General features: G+C 41.4%; 1 protein-coding gene across 1 annotated transcript in view; it reads right to left on the bottom strand.

Annotated features, from left to right (window-relative positions):
* The window catches only part of SLC1A1 (solute carrier family 1 member 1), a 95008-nt gene that overhangs the window by 25257 nt on the left and 51188 nt on the right, over positions 1 to 18563 (bottom strand). The window contains exons 2-3 of the mRNA XM_030802601.1: positions 17303 to 17443; positions 428 to 520 (exon numbers count right to left, since the gene is read on the bottom strand). Coding sequence (XP_030658461.1) covers positions 428 to 520; positions 17303 to 17443 — 234 coding nt within the window. The remainder of the gene's footprint in view (positions 1 to 427; positions 521 to 17302; positions 17444 to 18563) is intronic.

Genomic DNA, 18563 nt, shown 5'->3' with positions numbered 1-18563 from the left:
CTGGGCAAAATAGAAGACTCTGCACGTCTCTTTTTAATTAAAAAAATACATATTTTAAAAAGTAGTTGAGCTTTTCTTAACATACAATTTTTTAAAATCAGAAAGTAGTATTGTCAAAGTACCATAAAGTTTTTCCTTTGAAGTCTGTCTGCCAGGTTCAAATGATTCTCCTGCCTCAGCCTCCCGAGTAGCTGGGACCTCAGGTGCATGTTACCATAACCGGCTAATATTTTTGTATTTGTAGTAGAAACAGGTTTTCATGTTGGCCAGGCTGGTCTCAAACCCCTGAGCTCAAGGGATCTGCCCACATCAGCCTCCCAGAGTTCTGGGATTACAGGCCTGAGCCACTGCATCTGGCCACCAACTACTTTTTGAATGAAAAAATCACCATTGTATAAAGTAATAAGGATTCAGAAATAAGTATTACCTAGAATAACAGCAATGAGAGTGGTACAGAAATAATACACGACAGCGCGTAGACCAATTTTTCCAGATACGTTGGAATCCAGTGCGGCAACACCTGAAGGGGAGACAGAAATCAAATTACATTAATTTTAAAAGACAGGTTTCCAGGACCCGTGATTTAATCCTCAAGGTGTGAAATAAAGAGCTGAGAGGCGTTCTCATCTACAGACAATGGCCAATAACATGCAGTGGGCAAAAGCAACACTTCAAAATTCCAAACAGATTTAAGAGAGGGAAGCCCAGTCAGGTGCAAGTTCCCCTGCAGGCAGCTTCCCATAGCATTCGCCTTCAGGAATGTCCTGCCTTCAGATCTTCCTAGAGTCGGTCGGGAAATAATCATAAGGAGTCCCCATCTCACATTTGCACTAAGAACTTTACCAAGATTTGTATTATATCATTCAACATCCCTTGCGATAAACCTCCTTTGGAATTCAGTTATCTAGGAAAAATTTATCTCGAAGAACTGAGATCGTTTTTTGTTGTTGTAGTTGTTGTTTGTTTGTTTGTTTTGAGACAGAGTCTTACTCTGTCACCCAGGCTGGAGTGCAATGGTGTGATCTCGGCTCATTACAACCTCCACCTCCTGGGTTCAATCGATTCTCCTGCCTCAGCTTCCCGAGTAGCTGGGATTACAGGTGCACACCACCACACCCAGCTAATTTTTGTATTGTTAGTAGAGATGAGGTTTCACCATGTTGGCCAGGCTTGTCTCGAACTCCTGACCTCAGGTGATCCGCCACCTTGGTCTCCCAAAGTGCTGGGATTACAGGTGTGAGTCATCATGCCCAGCCTGAGATTTTTTTTTTTTTTTTTTAACACTTGAGAATCAAGTAACTCATGATAGTTTTCCTTTCTGCCTTTTCTGTCCGGAAGCTTAGGCGCAACTGGAAAAAATAATGTTTATATACAATTATAAAAGTAATATATATTCATTACAACTATCTGAAAAAGGAGAAAAGGTAAAGATGACAACAAAAATCACATCATCTCATCAACCAAGTTAATATTCTGGTGAATGTTGTTCTAACATTTTTCTCAATTTTTTGTAAACAGCTGAGAGAATTTTATAGTTTTTAACCCTCTGTGTTCTTAATACTGTAGTTGTAAGCATTTTCCCTCATTGTTACAAACTCACCCTGAGGGTAATTTTAATGGCTCAATAATCTGTCATGTGGCTGTACCAGAATGTATCTAATGATCCACTTATTGCTGGATCTTTAAATGGTCCCGGGGCCACATTCACAGTAATGTCATTATCCATTCTGGTTAGTGTGTTTCCTTCCTCTTTTCATGATTTTCAAATTGCTTCTGCGTAAACAACCTTACTGTGTATAGCTTTTATTGTGAGACATCTTAAAATTTCTATTTGAAAGAGGAAAGACATTAACAAATAATTTCCCAGGTAATGTCAGAGACTTACGATCATATTGTTAGATCTCACTTCAAATGGTCCTTGACTACCAGTAAGATGACTAAGTGTTGCCCAGATTTGAAAGGGCTGTCTCGAGTGTCAAGGACAGCTGGATTAGAGGTGGAAGGCAGGCATCCCTCCTTGCCAGAAACCCTTGCTGTCTATCAAAGATGCTCATATAAATGGAGTCAAAAGCCATTCTCCAGTTGGACTTGGACGTGGGAAATGGGCCAAGTTGAGAAACAACTGAATCATCTTTCGGCAAGCTGTCATTGGAGGTTTCAGACACTACCCAGCCTGATTTCCAAATGAGTCAAAGGATCATTATAGAAAATGATTTTGCATATTCAACACACATGAGTTGTCCCATAACCATTTGCAAAGCCTAAGGTACAGGGTAGCAGGAAAAAGGAAGAGGTTGTCACAAGGCAACCCCAAGTGAAAGGCAGGAAACCTGAATGGCTATCAGCATGCACAGGTAACTTTTATGTTCATTTCCCACACTAAAAAGCCTATCCATTTTTTTAAGTGACTGGGAGATTATGCTTCTCATATATAATCATACATATTTGATGTACAGGAAGAAAATCTGCAAGGAAGTGATCACCATTATGATGACAGAACAAGTCATTTCTCACTAAACACACCATTTCTCTGGCTGTTGATTGCTCCTTTGGAAGTTAATATTTTGAGAGAAGGTGCTCTGGCCTCTGTAGCAGCTACCCCAGGATGTTGTTAAGGAGCCATTCATCAAGCTCTGGGAAAAGATTGTGCAATTGCCATATAATGGGCATACTGCAATAGTCACATTCTAGAATAAGCTTGATGATAGATTCTATTCGATTTGAGAAAAATGCAGTTTGCTGTGTTGAAGAGTCTTTCTTTTCCTCACAGTTAGACAACGAAAGATAACAATTAGGCAAGGGACAACAGCAACAACAAAAAAGTCAAGAGAGATTGAAGGCCAAAATTCAGAAACAAATTCACTATCTCATATTTAGTTTAGGTCTCTTAAAGAAAGAGCAAATCATAATACAGATATGTAAGTTTGCTAAGTATATTATATGATTATAAAATATGTGCCTATTTCATTTTAGAGCTCGGTATATTGTTTTGATAACTGTAATAATTATTTCTAAGACTCGTAGGTTAAAAAGAAACAAAAAGAATCACCACCTTAACAGACTCCAAGTAACTCATCTGTAGCCCTAATGTGGGATCTATTTTCAGATATATCGTACTTCTTTGGTAGATGTCCAATTTAAGCAGATTCCAGCTGCTGACAAGTGAGAGTCACAGAGTGGTTACAGAACTGTTCTCAGGGATGTGTTTGGTACTGTCTCAGGATTTTCTTCCAGCAGTGAAACAAATTAAATCTATGTGGATAATTGTTCCCAGCATATGTTAATATGTCTTAATTTGTCTTAATGATTTGGCCGTGGGCTGGTGCCTCTGCTTGTACTCCAGGACTCAGCTGGCAATAAAAGGCTTGATAATAATGAGATCTTGTGAAAATATCTTAAACAAATACATCCCCAAGTAGTCATCCAATTTCCCCTCTGTCCTGGAGCACAGCAACTATCTTGTAGTAACTTTCAGCACGGGTCTTTGTTTCCCATTCCTCTAATCCACCTCCATCCTACCGATTTCCTGGATATATCAGATATTTACTCAAATCAACAATTATACTTCTCTACACTGTATAGTTACCTCTACCTCTGTATAGTTACCACTGTATAGTTACCCTCTACCTCTCTGGTCGTCAGTATGGGGGCGGAGCTGGCCCCCAAGTCCAGGCTCTTGAGTGATTTATAATGCATTGTTGGGGATAAGGGTGGTGACCACCATAGAGGGAGAGAACAGATACAGGGAAACAGCCTAATCTTTGAAAACCTCTATAAATAGGAACATTACAGAACTTAATGACCATAAAATATCTGTCTGGATTGTTGTAAACACCCCACCTGCGACTAATGTCAATAATGATGAGGAAGATAATTATAATACAAATAATAATGATGACAATAAACACTATATTGACTGCATGTTAATGCATCATCTTTAGTTCTCATTACAACCCAAGGAGGCGGGCATTATTACCCCCATTTTACAGAGGACAAAACTATAGCTCAGAAAGGCTAAGTACCATACGATCATAAAGCTGGTAAGGTGAGTGGTAGAGCTGGGATCCCAATCTACATTTTACCTCAAAGGCCATATTCTTAACCACTATTCCATATTGGCTCTATCCATGTGCTACAAAATTCTAGACTAGCGCTGCCCAGTAGAGCTTCCTGATGATAGAAATGTTCTGTTCTTCTGCTGTCCCCTGCAGTAGCCACAAAGTGCACATGGCTAGCAAGCACTTGGAAAGTGGCTAGTGTGACTGACAAACTGAGTTTTCATTGTATTTCATTTTAATTATCTGTTTATTTTAATTTTTTTTAATTTTAGAGATGAGGTCTCACTATATTGCCCAGGCTGGTCTTGAACTCCTGAGCTCAAGTGATCCTCCCACCTCGGCCTCCCAAATTGCTAGGATTATAGGTGTGAGCCACCACACCTGGCCAATTTTAATTAATCTCGACTTAAGTAGCCACACGTGGCTAACGGCTATCATATTGGACAGCGCAATCTCTCTAGACCCTACCAGTGTCTCCCATTTAGTGGGTGCTCAACAATGTTGAATGAACAAACTATAGCTTAACTCCATTATCAAATTCAGGAAAAGCTCTTTGCCTTGCAGGCACGGGCAGGGGAAAGGAAGATGCTAAGCCCAAATCTCCTGGCGTGTAGTTCATCACTGAACTGATCGTGTTGCTCTAAGGCCTGAAGCTTATTCTTCACTGGGCCCCCAGTGCCTTAAATAAGGTGCTCTACGAATGTCTGTACTTGAAGCTTTCCATGTGACAGAAAGAGCTGCAGTTTTTACAAGTAATCCTCTCCTTACAAATGACCCCATTTCAAAGATCCGCTTGTGGGTCCGAAACTTGGAACTCAGCAGGCAGTTTCCTTAGAAACCACTTGTACATAGTGGTTTAGTTTGGTTCCCAGGGCAGCCAACAAGAACACTTTTCAGCCATAAAGGATTCCACAGGGGAACGTATGTGACATCTCAGTCTTTTTCAACCTTGTTTTGTTGTTGTTATTGTTGTGCAAACCCACCCCCCAAAGCCTTTTTCCTGATCACCACCCCTCTGAAATTCTAAAACCACAAACTGTATATCTGGTTATATAGTAAATGATACATTTGTTTTTTTACATAAAAAGAGTAAGATTTTCTCCCCCAACTCACCACCACCAAATAAAAACAGCTTTTGCTGCCTTGGGGATGATATTGTCTTGGTGAGAAATTGTGGTCCAGCTCAATGAATGTTGACTGTGAGAATGAGAATCCAGGCATTAGACTCTTACTGACGGGACGTCAGAGATCAGGCCCAGCTTAGTCCCAAACAAGTAAAACCTCATTTGCCCTTTAGTTCTGAGTTTTTATTCTCAATGGACACCTGGGTTTCTTGCTCTCAGGCCATCTTTGGTGGCTGGCAAGGTCTAAAGGACCCTCTCTGTTTACAGTTCACTATCAGAACTCATTTCTCCTGGGAGCTGAAAGCTGTCCTATAGGAGGTGATAAATGAGAGGGAACTAAGCAGGTGTGATGGCGTCTGCACAGAAATCAACAGTATTTAAAATGTTTATAGTAATTGGACAGTAACTTTATTTCGGTTGAACGTAATAATAAAAGATAGGGGCAGGGCGTAGTGGCTGAGGCCTGTAATCCCAGCGCTTTGGGAGGCCCAGGCAGACGGATCACCTGAGGTCAGGAGTTTGAGACCAGCCTGGCCAACATGGTGAAACCCCATCTCTACTTAAAGACAAACAAACAAACAACCCCCCCCCGCCCCCGCCCCACAAATTTGCTGGGTGTGGTGGCACGCACCTGCAATCCCAGCTACTCAGGAGGCTGAGGCAGGAGAATCTCTTGAACCTGGGAAGTGGAGGTTGCAGTGAGCCGATATCATGCCACTGCACTTCAGCTTGGGCAACAAGAGTGAAACTCCATCTCAAAAAAAAAAAAAAATAGGGCTAGTATTTTGTATGTCTATTTTTAATATAACTTTTCTAGTAATTTGCTCTAACTATAGTTTACAAAGGGTATTGATCTGTAACAGATCAGAAATTTTAACAACTGGATTTGCTCCATCCAGTTTAAAAACTGTATGTTTTGTGAAGCCCTGGTGCGGAGACTAGTTACTGTGGGCTTTCAGAGGAGCCTGAGCTGTCACCAGATTGAGATGACCAGGAGAGCCTTGATGGAACTGGCGGCACCTGAATTGGGCAGAAAAAGAAGAGCACGATTCCAGTTCCCTGTGAACCCAGGGTTGTCCGTTAGAACCTGGGACAGTTTTGAGGCTGGGCTGTGGCCTAGAAACAGGGATAAAATCCCCGGTTGTCCTTGGAAGTCAGGGGCACCTGCTAGCTCTTTATTTTAGGTAAAGGCATTTATTTGGTTTTTTCACCCCAGGAGAAGGCTCTGATGAGCAAGAGTGTTGGCTACCAGCCAAAGCAGTCATCATCTGAACTTTTTACAAAAACACTCCAGAGGAAGCAGTTGCCTGGCTAAACAATAGCATGTTTTAAAAATAAACATCCGAGGGCAAAAGACTCCTCCTAGAGCTCTCTGATTCAGCAACCACCCACTGAGAACAAAGCTTTCGTGACAATCTCTCCACATTGCTGTTAAGGTATCAAAATTCAACTCCTTATTGGAAGTTCTTTTAGGTCTGGCATTTGGTGGTGCCATTATAAGTGGACACCACATCCAAGAAACTCATTGTTGCACAGGAGTTAAAATTCGCCATGTGGATGACTCCTGTCTCTGTCACCGGCAGAGAGGCCACCTGTGCAGAGAGAAGGCATGGGCTTTGGTGGGACAGACTGGGCTCAAATCCCAGCCTCCTCCCAGACTCAGCTTCTCCATCTATAAATTGGAGGATCTGAAATGCCTCTATCGCCTTTAGGTTAATTGTGAGGAACAAAGTGAACAACGTCAGCTTGCATAGCTGTTGTGAGTATTAGAAATCATGTCTATAACAGGCCTAGTACAGTGCCCAGAACACAGTGTGTTCTTAGTCAATAGCCTCCGTGATTACCGAATAAGTGATGAAGATGATGTGCATCACTGGGCAAATGGAAGGCATTGGACAAGCACTAACTGATTCGTTCCCTCGCTCGTTCATTCCTTCATTACACAGTCACTACAGAGATCTTTCAAAGACACAAATCAGGTGATATTATACATCAGGATGACCCTTCAATGGCACTGAAGATAAAAAGAGAAAATCCTTACCTTGGCCAACAGGCCTTGCGGGGGAGACACCTGCCTGCCTCTCCAGCCCCTCCTTGTGCCATCTTCCTGTCTCATCCCCTCCTCCAGCCTCTTCTGGAACAGACCAAGCTCCTTCCCACCCCAAGGCCTTTGCACAGGCTCTTCCCTCTGCCTGGAGTGAGGACTCTTCATTTGGCTTTTAAGTCCTTAGAATCGTTCCCTGATTATCCAGCCTAAACCAGGGTGTCCTGATTTCCTTGCTTGGCATCCTGTGCATATCATATCTCAACAATTTTTATCATTGGCTCATTATTTTACGTCTCTTTCTTGCTAGGTTTTAAGCTCCACGAAGGCAGTAGACCTAGATATCTGCTTGTTCACGAATGTATACTCAGTGCCCAGCACAAAGGAGATGCTCAATAAACAGCTGATTGAGTGAATAACAGTTATTTAAGTATGGCTGCCTGCCCTGGATCCCTCTCCCAGGCTCTGGCCCCTTGGCAGCAGAGTGTTGGCAGAATAAAACTTGCCAGTTCCAGCTGCTGCCCTTATGATCTGTGTGATCTTGAAAAAGTGGCTTAATCTGTATTCAACCTCCTGTTTCCTTATCTCTAACGATGGAGTTAAGGTCCCACCTACTTGACGACTTCATAGGGCTGCTATGAGGATTAAATAAACAGGTTCATGATTTTTAAATTCCAAAATGTTTCTTTTATTCCCCAGAGAAAACAAGGCAGGATATGATCTTACTTTGTTAATCCAGGGCATAGGGAAATCTCTGCAGCCTTGATTAGTACTCCCTGGATGTTCAAAGGGAAAGGAAGAGGCAAAGGGGAGTATGCAAAATCTTTCTGTGCATGCGTCACCTATGACATCTACTTTTCTTAGAGACATTAAGAACTCTCTTAAAATAGGTAATATCATCACTCTAGGCTATTTGGTGATGTTAACAAAATAAACTGGTCCTTGAGCAGAATCAGCTAAACATCCCCTTGAAGCCTCTGTCAGCTGCTCCACATTTGAAGTTCAAAACATGCGTCAAGAAGCAGTGGGCTCTCCAGGTGCAGTGGTTCACGCCTGTAATCCCAGGGCTTTGGGAGGCTGAGACAAGTGGATCACTTGAGGTCAGGAGTTCAAGACCAGCCTGGCCAACATGGTGAAACCTCGTCTCTACTAAAAATACAAAAATTAGCCAGTGGTGGTGGCACACACCTATAGTCCCAGCTACTTGGGAGGCTGAGGCAGGAGAATCGCTTGAACTCAGGAGGTGGAGGTTGCAAGTGAGCTGAGATCACACCACTGCACTCCAGCCTGGGCAAAGGAGTGAGACTGTCAAAAAAAAAAGAAGTGGTGGGCTGTGTCCTGGTTTCAGCAGTCCAGGAGCTGGTTTAACATTTTTTTCATGACTATGGAACACGGTGGGATTTGTAGTTAGGACCAGTTTTTCGGAAGACTCTATGAACTTTTTGACTCCCTGAACTTACTGTCCAGTAAAAGCATTAAATACGCCCCACAGAATCTGAGGAACTCAACTGTTCTTTTCCAAAGTCCATACGAATGCTCTGACAGCAGCAGCCAGCTAACCGCTCAGTGAGACTTTTCTGGGTTTTTGCCACAACCTAAATATCACTGAGCTGTCTCTGCTTCTCTTTATCCATAAAATTAGTATCTCAGACTTCTAGGCAAAAGCTGCTTACATGCTGGTGAACTTTACAAACTGATGGCAGAGCGAGTCTTTTGATATTGTTCTCATTTCCAGAATGAATGCATTCAGTGTGTTCATATCTGCATAGCTCAATTCTAATATTGGCCCTGTAGATTCTGCTACCAGTTCAGGTACTTTATAAGAACTTCTGAAGGTCTCAGACAAAAAAGAGTAAGAAAAAAATTGTACAGCATTCTAGATGTTCTATGAAACATTTTTATTATTATCCATATTTTAAAGCTGAGGACAAGTTAAGTAAAATCCAAGGTTTCACAGCTAATCCATGGTGGAACCAGGATTCAAACCCAGGCAGTGTGGCTCCTGTCTGTGCTCTTAGCCACTGGACTCTCCTGCCCCTCCAGGATGGATACTTGTTCAGGTGTCCCTCTGCAGAGAATGGCACAGGTGGGAGTCACTGCTAGAATTGCTTCCCTCGCCTGCAGGCTCAAGTCCAGTCCCCTTGGCCAGGCACACGAGGCCAATAAACCCTTGTGGTCACCCCTTCCATCCCATTCCTCTTGCTTACATTTCCAGCATTCCGCTTCAAGTCTCACTGTCCTCCCAAGATGCTATTTTGGGAGGACAAAGATGCTATTTTCTTCTGCCTGGAATACCCACCCTCTTCCTTTCACTTGATTTCTATGCTTCCTTCAAAATGGCTCCTTCCAATGTCCCCTGCACTGACCTCATTCCCAGAAAGTGCTTATCACACAGCATTGTAATGTACTCTTTCTTGCTGAGATAAGACTTAATTTTACACCTTGTGTGTCTAGCAGAGCCTGGCTCATTAAAGATGGAATGAATAAATAAATAAATAAATGAATGAATGGTCTCCCAGGTCCATGCATCCAGTATATAGAAGGTCCTTAGAACTCCTTTTTAAGTAATAAAATCAGGTTATCTTACAGCTGAACAGAGCTATGAACAAGTCAATACCTGTTTAGTCAGAAAGAAGGCTCATGCATGGTTGATTCTCTGGGCTTCACTGTCTCAGGGAAAGACTAAAGCAGGGCATATTTATCTCTTGCCACTATTCATTTTATTACTTGCAAATGACATGTTCATTATGGGAACCCTTCCTTATACACTATGTGCTCATTTCGTCTTTGGAGGCCAGGCATTTCAGAAATCAAATTGATACAGTAAGTCCTTTGGCTTCAACAGCTGTATTCTACCTCAACACAAATTTCTTGATAATCTTAGGGAAAGGAGCACTTAAAGTGCATGAAGAGCCCACTGGTTCCAGATGTCGCAAATGAGGCAAGAAGTTCACTCTCAGACTGTACAGCCTTAGGCAACAACCTTGTCTTCCTGCCTGGAGTTTTAAGTTTATCAACCACCTTGAATGGCAATTTTCATAGAAACTAAACTGTATGACGGACCACCAATGTTTCAAGAAAAGAATGCATACTCCTCCCCCATAGCTAAAATTGACATTAAATGCTCTTAGCCACCCATGTGTATGAACAGTAGCTTCTATTTAATAGTAAGTTGTACAATAAAATGATGTGCGTCTTCAAGTCTTACAATTCTTGTTAAGGAGGGACTCCTGGACCTGACTATCAGATGACCTCAGCTCCATGACCATGTGAGTGGTAGGGCCTCACCCTCTTCTACGTGGTTTTCTGTTAGTCTGTTTTCATGCAGCTGGAGTTAACAAATGTTAGCTGAATAAAACTGAACCTTGTCGCGGGGAGGCACGTGGCATGGTTCTTTTCAGAGGAGGATGTGGGATTGTTTCCAGATACACAGCTGCCTCTGAGTAAATGAATACATAGCCTTTAAAAAAAAGCCTTCCTCAGCCCGAAAGATTTAAGTGTGTCATCTGCTGTAAAGCCTGAGTTTACAAATAAGGTGCTCTAAAACTATCACCAACTGCACTTTATTCTGCTCATCCTCCGTTCTTCAGTCTCTTCAGTGCATTCATACTCATTGCCTGATGTGGTGGTTTATTTTGTTACCTGGATTCAACCTCAGCTAGATTGTATCTGGAGTGTCAGAGTCTAGCTGGGCAGGGGTCAGCTCCTGGCTGGCCTCCTGTTTGTGTAAATGAATGTTTTATTGGCACACAGTCACCCTCAATCATTTACATACTGTCTGTGGCTTCTTTCCCATGACAAACCGAGTTGGGTAGTTGGGCAAAACACACAGGACCTGTAAAACCTAGAATATTTACTATTGGGCCCTTCATAGAGAAACCTTGCTCGAAAGGCAACCAATTCACATATGTATTCTACATCTGGCTGTTGTTTAATAAATACTGAATATATCTAAGCTTTTATAAGGCTTTAAACTTTTTTACTTGGTTAAAAAGTAGCGCAGGTGTGGTGGCTCATTCCTGTAATCACAGCAGTTTGGGAAGCCGAGGTGGGAGGATCACTTGAGGCCACGAGTTTGAGACCAGCCCTGGCAATATATTAAGACCCTACCGCTACAATAGTAAGAATTAGCCAGGCATGGTGGTGTGCACCACCTGTAGTCCCAGCTACTAGGAAGGCTTAGGTGGGAGGATGGCTTGAGTCCAGGAGTTCAAGACTGCAGTGAGCTATACTGGTACCACTGCATTCCGGCTTGGGCCACAGAATGAGACCCTGTCTTCCCACCCTCTCCCAGCAAAAAGTAGTAGAAAACCTCTGATCTTATGGTTGAGGTCAAGCCCTAAAAATTTTGAAATCCTAACATGAAAGCTGGAGTAATAATCATCTAAAAGTCTGGAGCATTTTTTTTTTTAATCTTCCAAGGGTAGAGTGTTAAATTTATCCTTGGAGAAGCTCCTCGATTGTAAATCCAATCACCCAACCAGTGTCTGGTGGAAACTGAAAGTCATTGATAAACAAAACACAAATATTTTCTCCTGACGTCTAGTGTTTAATAATGTGACTTGTCCAGGAAGCAGAATCAGTACTAGGACTCACACTCAGTGGCCTGGGGGAGAGAGGAGGGAAAGGAGGGAGTTTTCCTGGCTTGATATCTGCTTGACTTGACATCCACTGAGCCGCAAACTGGTGCTGTTTCTTGAGGAGCTGTGTGTGCCCTTGTTTGAGCAGGCATTTATAGGAAATCCAGAGCTGCGACATCACAGGAATGGTTAGGAATGAGCTACTCCTTGCTCTGGAGGAAGAAATGTGCACAGGAACTGGCGTGGATTTGGCCCAGCCTGACCTGGACAGACTCCCAGGTTCTACAAGCAGGGTGGTTGCAATAACCCAGCAGGTACTGTGGTATGGAATCTATGGAACGCTCCTGATGGGGTCCACGAGGAAAGGCGATCCCCCTGTGGCCGTGAGGGGGGTTTTCTCTGAAGTGGATATTCCACAATGGCAAGCATCCCACGAAGAGGTCACTCCAGGTCAGGACAGGATGGCCTGTGTGATAGTGGAATTTTTCCTTCTTAGAACCTGGTGTCAGGTTCTGGGATCTGGGGTGCAGGAAAGCTTGGAACACCTTGAGAGATGAACTCCAGCCTCCTGGAGGCAAGCTGGCAGCTAAGCAGAGGGGCAACCCTGTTAAGGGACCCTGGGAGCCCCTTCAGGGAGCAGCTGGATGTCACCATTGCTGTTTCATCTGCTTTTGGTTACCTTTAGCAAAGATTACGTCCTGAGTAGAAGTGTGGTCTCAGCTGCACTTTGGAGAATTAAGCTTCTGCTCCTGTCTTAGGATGGAGGAGCAAAGAGGGGAACTCCTTAGGTCACCGGGGTAGTGGCAGCCACAGCAGACACCAGGAGGTGCAGCTGTGCCCACTGGAGTGCTTCTGGCCCAGGCGGGGGTGGCAGAGGCTAAAGTGGAAGAGCCGGAACCTCTTCCTGAGCAAAGTTATGAGCATCTGGGAAGGATGCTTAGGGGACCTCTGGGAGTGGGACTGGAGGTGCTGTTCTGTTCCTCTGCGGGTCATAGGAGGCTCCAATCATCATAATTTAATTTTGGGAAGTATTAAAGAAAATGTGACCTGAATTTAAACTCACTGGCTTGACCAGGATTTTTCCAGAGCCACAATTCTCAGGCATATTCATAAGCTATTTCCTGTTATTTCTCTGGTGCTTTGACATAAATACAGCTTACAAGCCTAAATGTTAGCAGACCCCAAACACAGATACTCCTCAGCATGGCAGGAGCGTGTTCTTCACAATGTAATTTATGGGTAGGATTCTATTAGTACCCACAATGACTGTCTCTGAAAATGTCTTGAGTTTATATCAACTGTGCCATTTTTTTTTCTGTTTTAAAGTAAATTTGAGACATTATGTCATTTCATAACTCCACATGCATTTAAAAAGTAAGGACATTTTCTTATACAACCATATGCCATCATCATCTCTAACAAAATCATTAACAATTTATTGATACCATCTAATAGCCAGTCTATATTCAAATTTCCCTGGTAAATATGACTTCTTAACTTTATCATCACATAAAAAGGGGTTCTTCCTGTTTTTTTGAAAAAGCTATAAAGTATTTTTTAAATCTCACCAGAGGCTTTGATGGCAGCATTTTTTTTTCTACCTGTTAATCTGGCAGGAGAGTTTCCTTTATGCAGGAGCACCGATTATTAATCTTGGGTCTGAATTCCAGCTGTTTCTGCTTCTAATTTACGTATCCTCAGGGGACTCATTCAACCCTCCCCAGCTTCCCACCTGCATCCTCCTTCGGCCTAATAACTGTATACATTAAGCTACCAGCCTCCTGGATTTCTGAGGGCATTTGCAACGTGAAATGGCCCTTCCTGTGTGTTTTCCATGGCCATCTTCTGGGTGGGGAGGCTGAGGACTACTTCAGGGTTTGGAGGAAGGAGCTGTGTACCAGGTAAAGGTGGCACTGAGCTGGCAGGGGAAGGGAGCAGAGATGGGGCAGAGAAGCGACCAGAGGCAAAATTGGAGGATCTCAGGGCAGACTCCCTCCCCATCTCTTTCATTAAAAATACAAACCAAACAAAAACACGTGTTCAGTTGAAAATGTAAAGAAAGCACAACAGATCATGCTTTCTTACTTTCCGGATGTTAACTTTTTGGTTTTGATCACAACTTTTAAAAATGTATACACACATTTTAATAAAATTTGGAGTATATACACTATCCTGTTGTGTAATTTTATTTTCCCACTTTATACTGTATGGGGAATGTTCCCACATGTAATTAAATATGATTCTAAAGCAAGCTTTATACAATATATATTTTTATATATTGATATATATAAAATTATTTATATATTTATATATTATCAATATATTTTATATATTGATATATATAAAATTATATATATATGATTCTAAAGCAAGCTTTATACAATATATATTTATACAATATAAATTTGTATACATATGTATACAATATAAATTTGTATACATTTAGGTTGCTTATAATTTATCACCATTACAAAAAAATGCTACCATGAATATCCTTGTACTTAGGAGTTTGAACATATCTCTGATTATTTCTTTATGATCAATTCTGAGAAACAGAATTACTGGGTGAAGAGATCAGAACATGCTCCAAACTGTTCTCCAGACAGTTTGTTCCAATTTATAAGGTAACTGAAAGTGTATGAATAAACTTATTTTCCTATAACTGTGCCAACACTAGTCTTGTTGCTTTTCCCCTCTAATCTGATAATTTAAAACATGGATATGCCATCATTGTCCCCACCCTGCTTTGTTCATATCCCTTGAATCTTTGACTATTTCATTGCTCCAAATCAAAAGATGGGGTGGTGGTTTTGCTCCCTGCCTCTAGTTCTTGACTGGCTGCTAGGGGTTTGGTGGAGGAAAAGTGGAGAAACTACTTGACCCATGCTATAGCTTCAAAAGTAGCTGGGCTATGTCAGTGGAATGCTGAGTTGTAAATTATTTTCCTAGATTATTTGCAAGGCTGAGCTAACACACAAAACATCCAGACTGCAAAAATCTCACTAGAGGAATCTCACTTCTGGCTTCTGGCCAAAGGCTGTACTCCCCAGAAAAAAAACCAAACCAAAACAAAACTCACTTGTTATTGACTGCCAAGAGTGGCATGTATTTTCAAACATCTGATATTACAGAATTAGATATTCATACATGTATTTTTACCTTTTCTTCTAAAACCTGTTTTACCTCGAGTTTTGGGTTTGCTGCATAATTTGGATCAATCTTCTATACTTCCCCTCACAGACACATGAGTTAAATAGTATTGCTCATCAGGTGGTTTATGCACCTTGTGCAATTGCGTGCAAAATATAGTATATATGTACAATTGTGAAGATTTTTCTTCAAAGGAAGTCCAAAGCTTGCACTGTATTCTCAAAGGAGCCCAAGAAAAGATTAGGAATCTTGGGCTGGGTGCGGTGGCTCATGCCCATAATCCCAGCACTTTGGGAGGTTGAGGTGGGTGGATTTCTTGAGCCTAGAAATTGGAGACCAGCCTGGGCAACATAGCAAGATCCCATGTTTAAAAAAAATTTTTTTTAAAGAATCTTTGATATGGAGAAGATTCTAAGGGGTTATAACTGCAATCCTTACAACAGCCATGCAGGTAACGTAAGAGTGAAGTGGACAAGGTATTTTGGGCAATCGGGAGTAGTGGAGACTATGGCATTCTCAAATGCATTTGCTCCAACTAAATGGAGTAGTTGTCTCTTGGTTTCAGACCACGGTTGATAGGTGGAAATATTGGACCAGTGTTCCCAGATCTTCATTTTTTTTTTTTTTTTTCAGAAAAATCCAGAAATTTGGATATTTACATGAAATCTTTCCAATTTTAAATGCTTATGACAATTTAAACAAATAAATATTATATGGGACAAATAATTGGTCTGCTACTGTGTCAATCAGGCTGCTAGGGTTAAAAGGAACCAGGCATTTCCAAACATAATTAAATACATTCATAAAAATAATTAAATGTTCTCTTTAGGTTTCTCATAAGCCGAGAACATCAAGACCATTTAAGGACAAAGCTCCCAAGGGACTCTAGTCTGATTCGAGTTTGGCAGTTGGGAAATTCAAAGGCCAAATGTGACAGCTCTTCAAGCAATGCAGTCCCTGAATGCAGCAGATCCTGACCCCCACCCTCCCTTCCCCTGACCAATGCCCAGTACTCTACCAGGGCCAGTCCCAGGTCTTTACGGTGGCGGTGGAGAAAAATGTTCTGGAAGGGGACATGCCATGACTTCTAATTGCATGTTTACATAAAACCTTGATTTTCAAGCTAACAACACCAGCTACTATCATGCCATGTTTTACTAATTGCCAGAGTTAAGAACAGTAAACTGTGCAATGCAGAGAAATTTATCACACCCAGACAAATTACATTTTTGTAAACCAAATTCATCTCTATCTACCTAAGGAAGCTTCCTCTTCAAAGGAGCCCTGCAATATAATGATCAATAAGAGAAAGTCATTTCCAAATGCAACTGTGTCACAAGTTTTAAAAATACTGGGCTTTTCAAATATGGTGCACGTCCATATTTAAACCTTTCTCACGGAACTTGACTGCTGGTCCCCACAGCAAATATGCAGGGCAGATACATAGCAAGTTCTGGGTTTGAGTAGAAAGTGGGTAAGGAGTAGAGAGACCCTGAAGGCAGCTGCTGAGCGGCTGGGGGCAGCACAGCTGCAGTTGGGAAATAAATGAGTGAATGACTGAAAACATGATCAAAATTGACAACCATATTTTTTCCTGAGGACACTAGCTAACATTTCAGTGACCAACTATGCTTTTATTTTTCCATGCCCCAGAAAATGTTTTGTTTTTATGTTTGAAAATGACATTTTCCTCCCAAGACATCATATGCTGGTCAAATGAAGATCTGAGCAGTGGTGGACAGAGCTGTAGGCACAGTGTATGACAAAGCAATGCCATGTTGAGAACAGTGAAATGTTTCCACAGAAGCAAATATAGACATTCCAAGTGGAGAGAGGTGGAGAGAGAGAGAGAGAGAGAGAGATGCATCTAATGTATTTCAATTTTTCCCGTAATTAGAAAAGAACAACTTAGGTGAAAGCTTTTTAAATAATCTTAGAGAATGACATGGTTAGGCTTTGTGTTCCCACCCAAATCTCATCTTGAATTGTAATCTCCATAATCCCCACGTGTCAAGAGAGAGACCAGGTGGAGGTAATTGAATCATAGTGGCAGTTTCTCCCATGCTGTTCTCGTGATAGTGAGTGAGTTCTCACGAGATCTTATGGTTTTATAAGGGGCTGTTCCTGCTTCGCCCGGCCTTTCTCCTTCCTGCCACCTTGTGAAGAAGATTGTCCTGCTTTCCCTTTGCCTTCCGCCCTGATTGTGAGTTTCCTGAGGCCTTCTGAGCCATGCTGAACCGTGAGTCAGTTAAACCTCTTTTCTTTATAAATTATCTAGTCTCAGGAAGTTCTTTACAGCAGTATGAAAATGGACTAATACAGAGAACATCAGTTTTCTCAAGGTACCTGTAATCATGCTGGATATAATTAATGGCAAAATGATGAGTTTCAGCATCCGCATTAGAATTTCTCCAGGAAAAGCAAAGTAGAATTTCTCCAGAGTTGAGAGATTGCTGTGTTCTCGAACCAAGACTCCTGTGGTAATGCCTAAGGAAAACAAGAGTTGGAAAGAAGGAAGAGGAACATTATTGAGTTCTCCTGTATCTATGTCTATGGAAAAATACCCCCAAATGCACATTTTAATGGCAAGAAAAATAGTTTAGATCATTTCCCATGAATCTGTAAAAATCTAGACTGAAATTATATTTTAAAAGATAGTGAACAGAAAGTACACATTCAGTAAATTTATAAAAAGGATTCTATACATGAAAGCTTTGTTGTTATTTCTTCCCTATCAATTATGACAAAATATCACTTATTATGACACTTATGATAAAATATCAAAGAATACTGTGAGAAAAAAATCATCTTAGTCAGTCCAATATAACTCTTTTGCTTTCACACACCACCTTTGTTTACCTGCAGAGATATTTTACGTATTTTATTATTTTTATTGAGACAGGGTCTCACTCTGTCACCCAGCCTAGAGTACAGTGGTACCATTTCGGCTCACTGCAGCTTCGACCTTCCAGGCTCAATCGATCCTCCCACCTCAGCCTCCCGAGTAGCTAGGACTATATGCACACCACCATGTCCAGCTAATTTTTGTATTTTTTTTTTTGGAGAGAGAGGATTTCATCAGGTTGCCCAGGCTGGTCTTGAACTCCTGGCCTCAAGCGATCCGCCCACCTCGACTTCCCAAAGTGCTGGGATTACAGGTGTGAACCACCATGCTTAGCTGTTTTACATATTTTATAGTTTACATATCAGTTTGTATTTTTCTCATATTTTTATTAGTACTTTTTATGGTATATTTGTATAATATTCTTTCCTGTTTATGCAACTTTTATAATTTTAATAGGAATATAACAGCCTATAGATTTATTTACCATATTATCATATGACTGTTCTCTAATGTTTTGCACTCTTTTCAGTTATTTCTAGATGATGATACATTCAGGTTTATCTGACTAAAAGGCTTTTTACAAAGTTTCTGATTTTGAGTACCTTGTACATGAAGGCTTATAATTATGTGAGTGTAGGGACATGTTCACTATTAAGAAATGTTACTATTCTCTGACAGCTTTTCCTTAACAAGGTGTCCATATTGAAATCCTTCCGTTGTATGGATAACACAGTTTAATGATGACTTTGATAACTAAAAATC

The sequence above is a fragment of the Nomascus leucogenys genome, chromosome 1a, assembly GCF_006542625.1.
Source record: "Nomascus leucogenys isolate Asia chromosome 1a, Asia_NLE_v1, whole genome shotgun sequence".
In the NCBI taxonomy this organism is placed as follows: domain Eukaryota; kingdom Metazoa; phylum Chordata; class Mammalia; order Primates; family Hylobatidae; genus Nomascus; species Nomascus leucogenys.
This window is presented reverse-complemented; position numbering and strand designations above follow the sequence as displayed.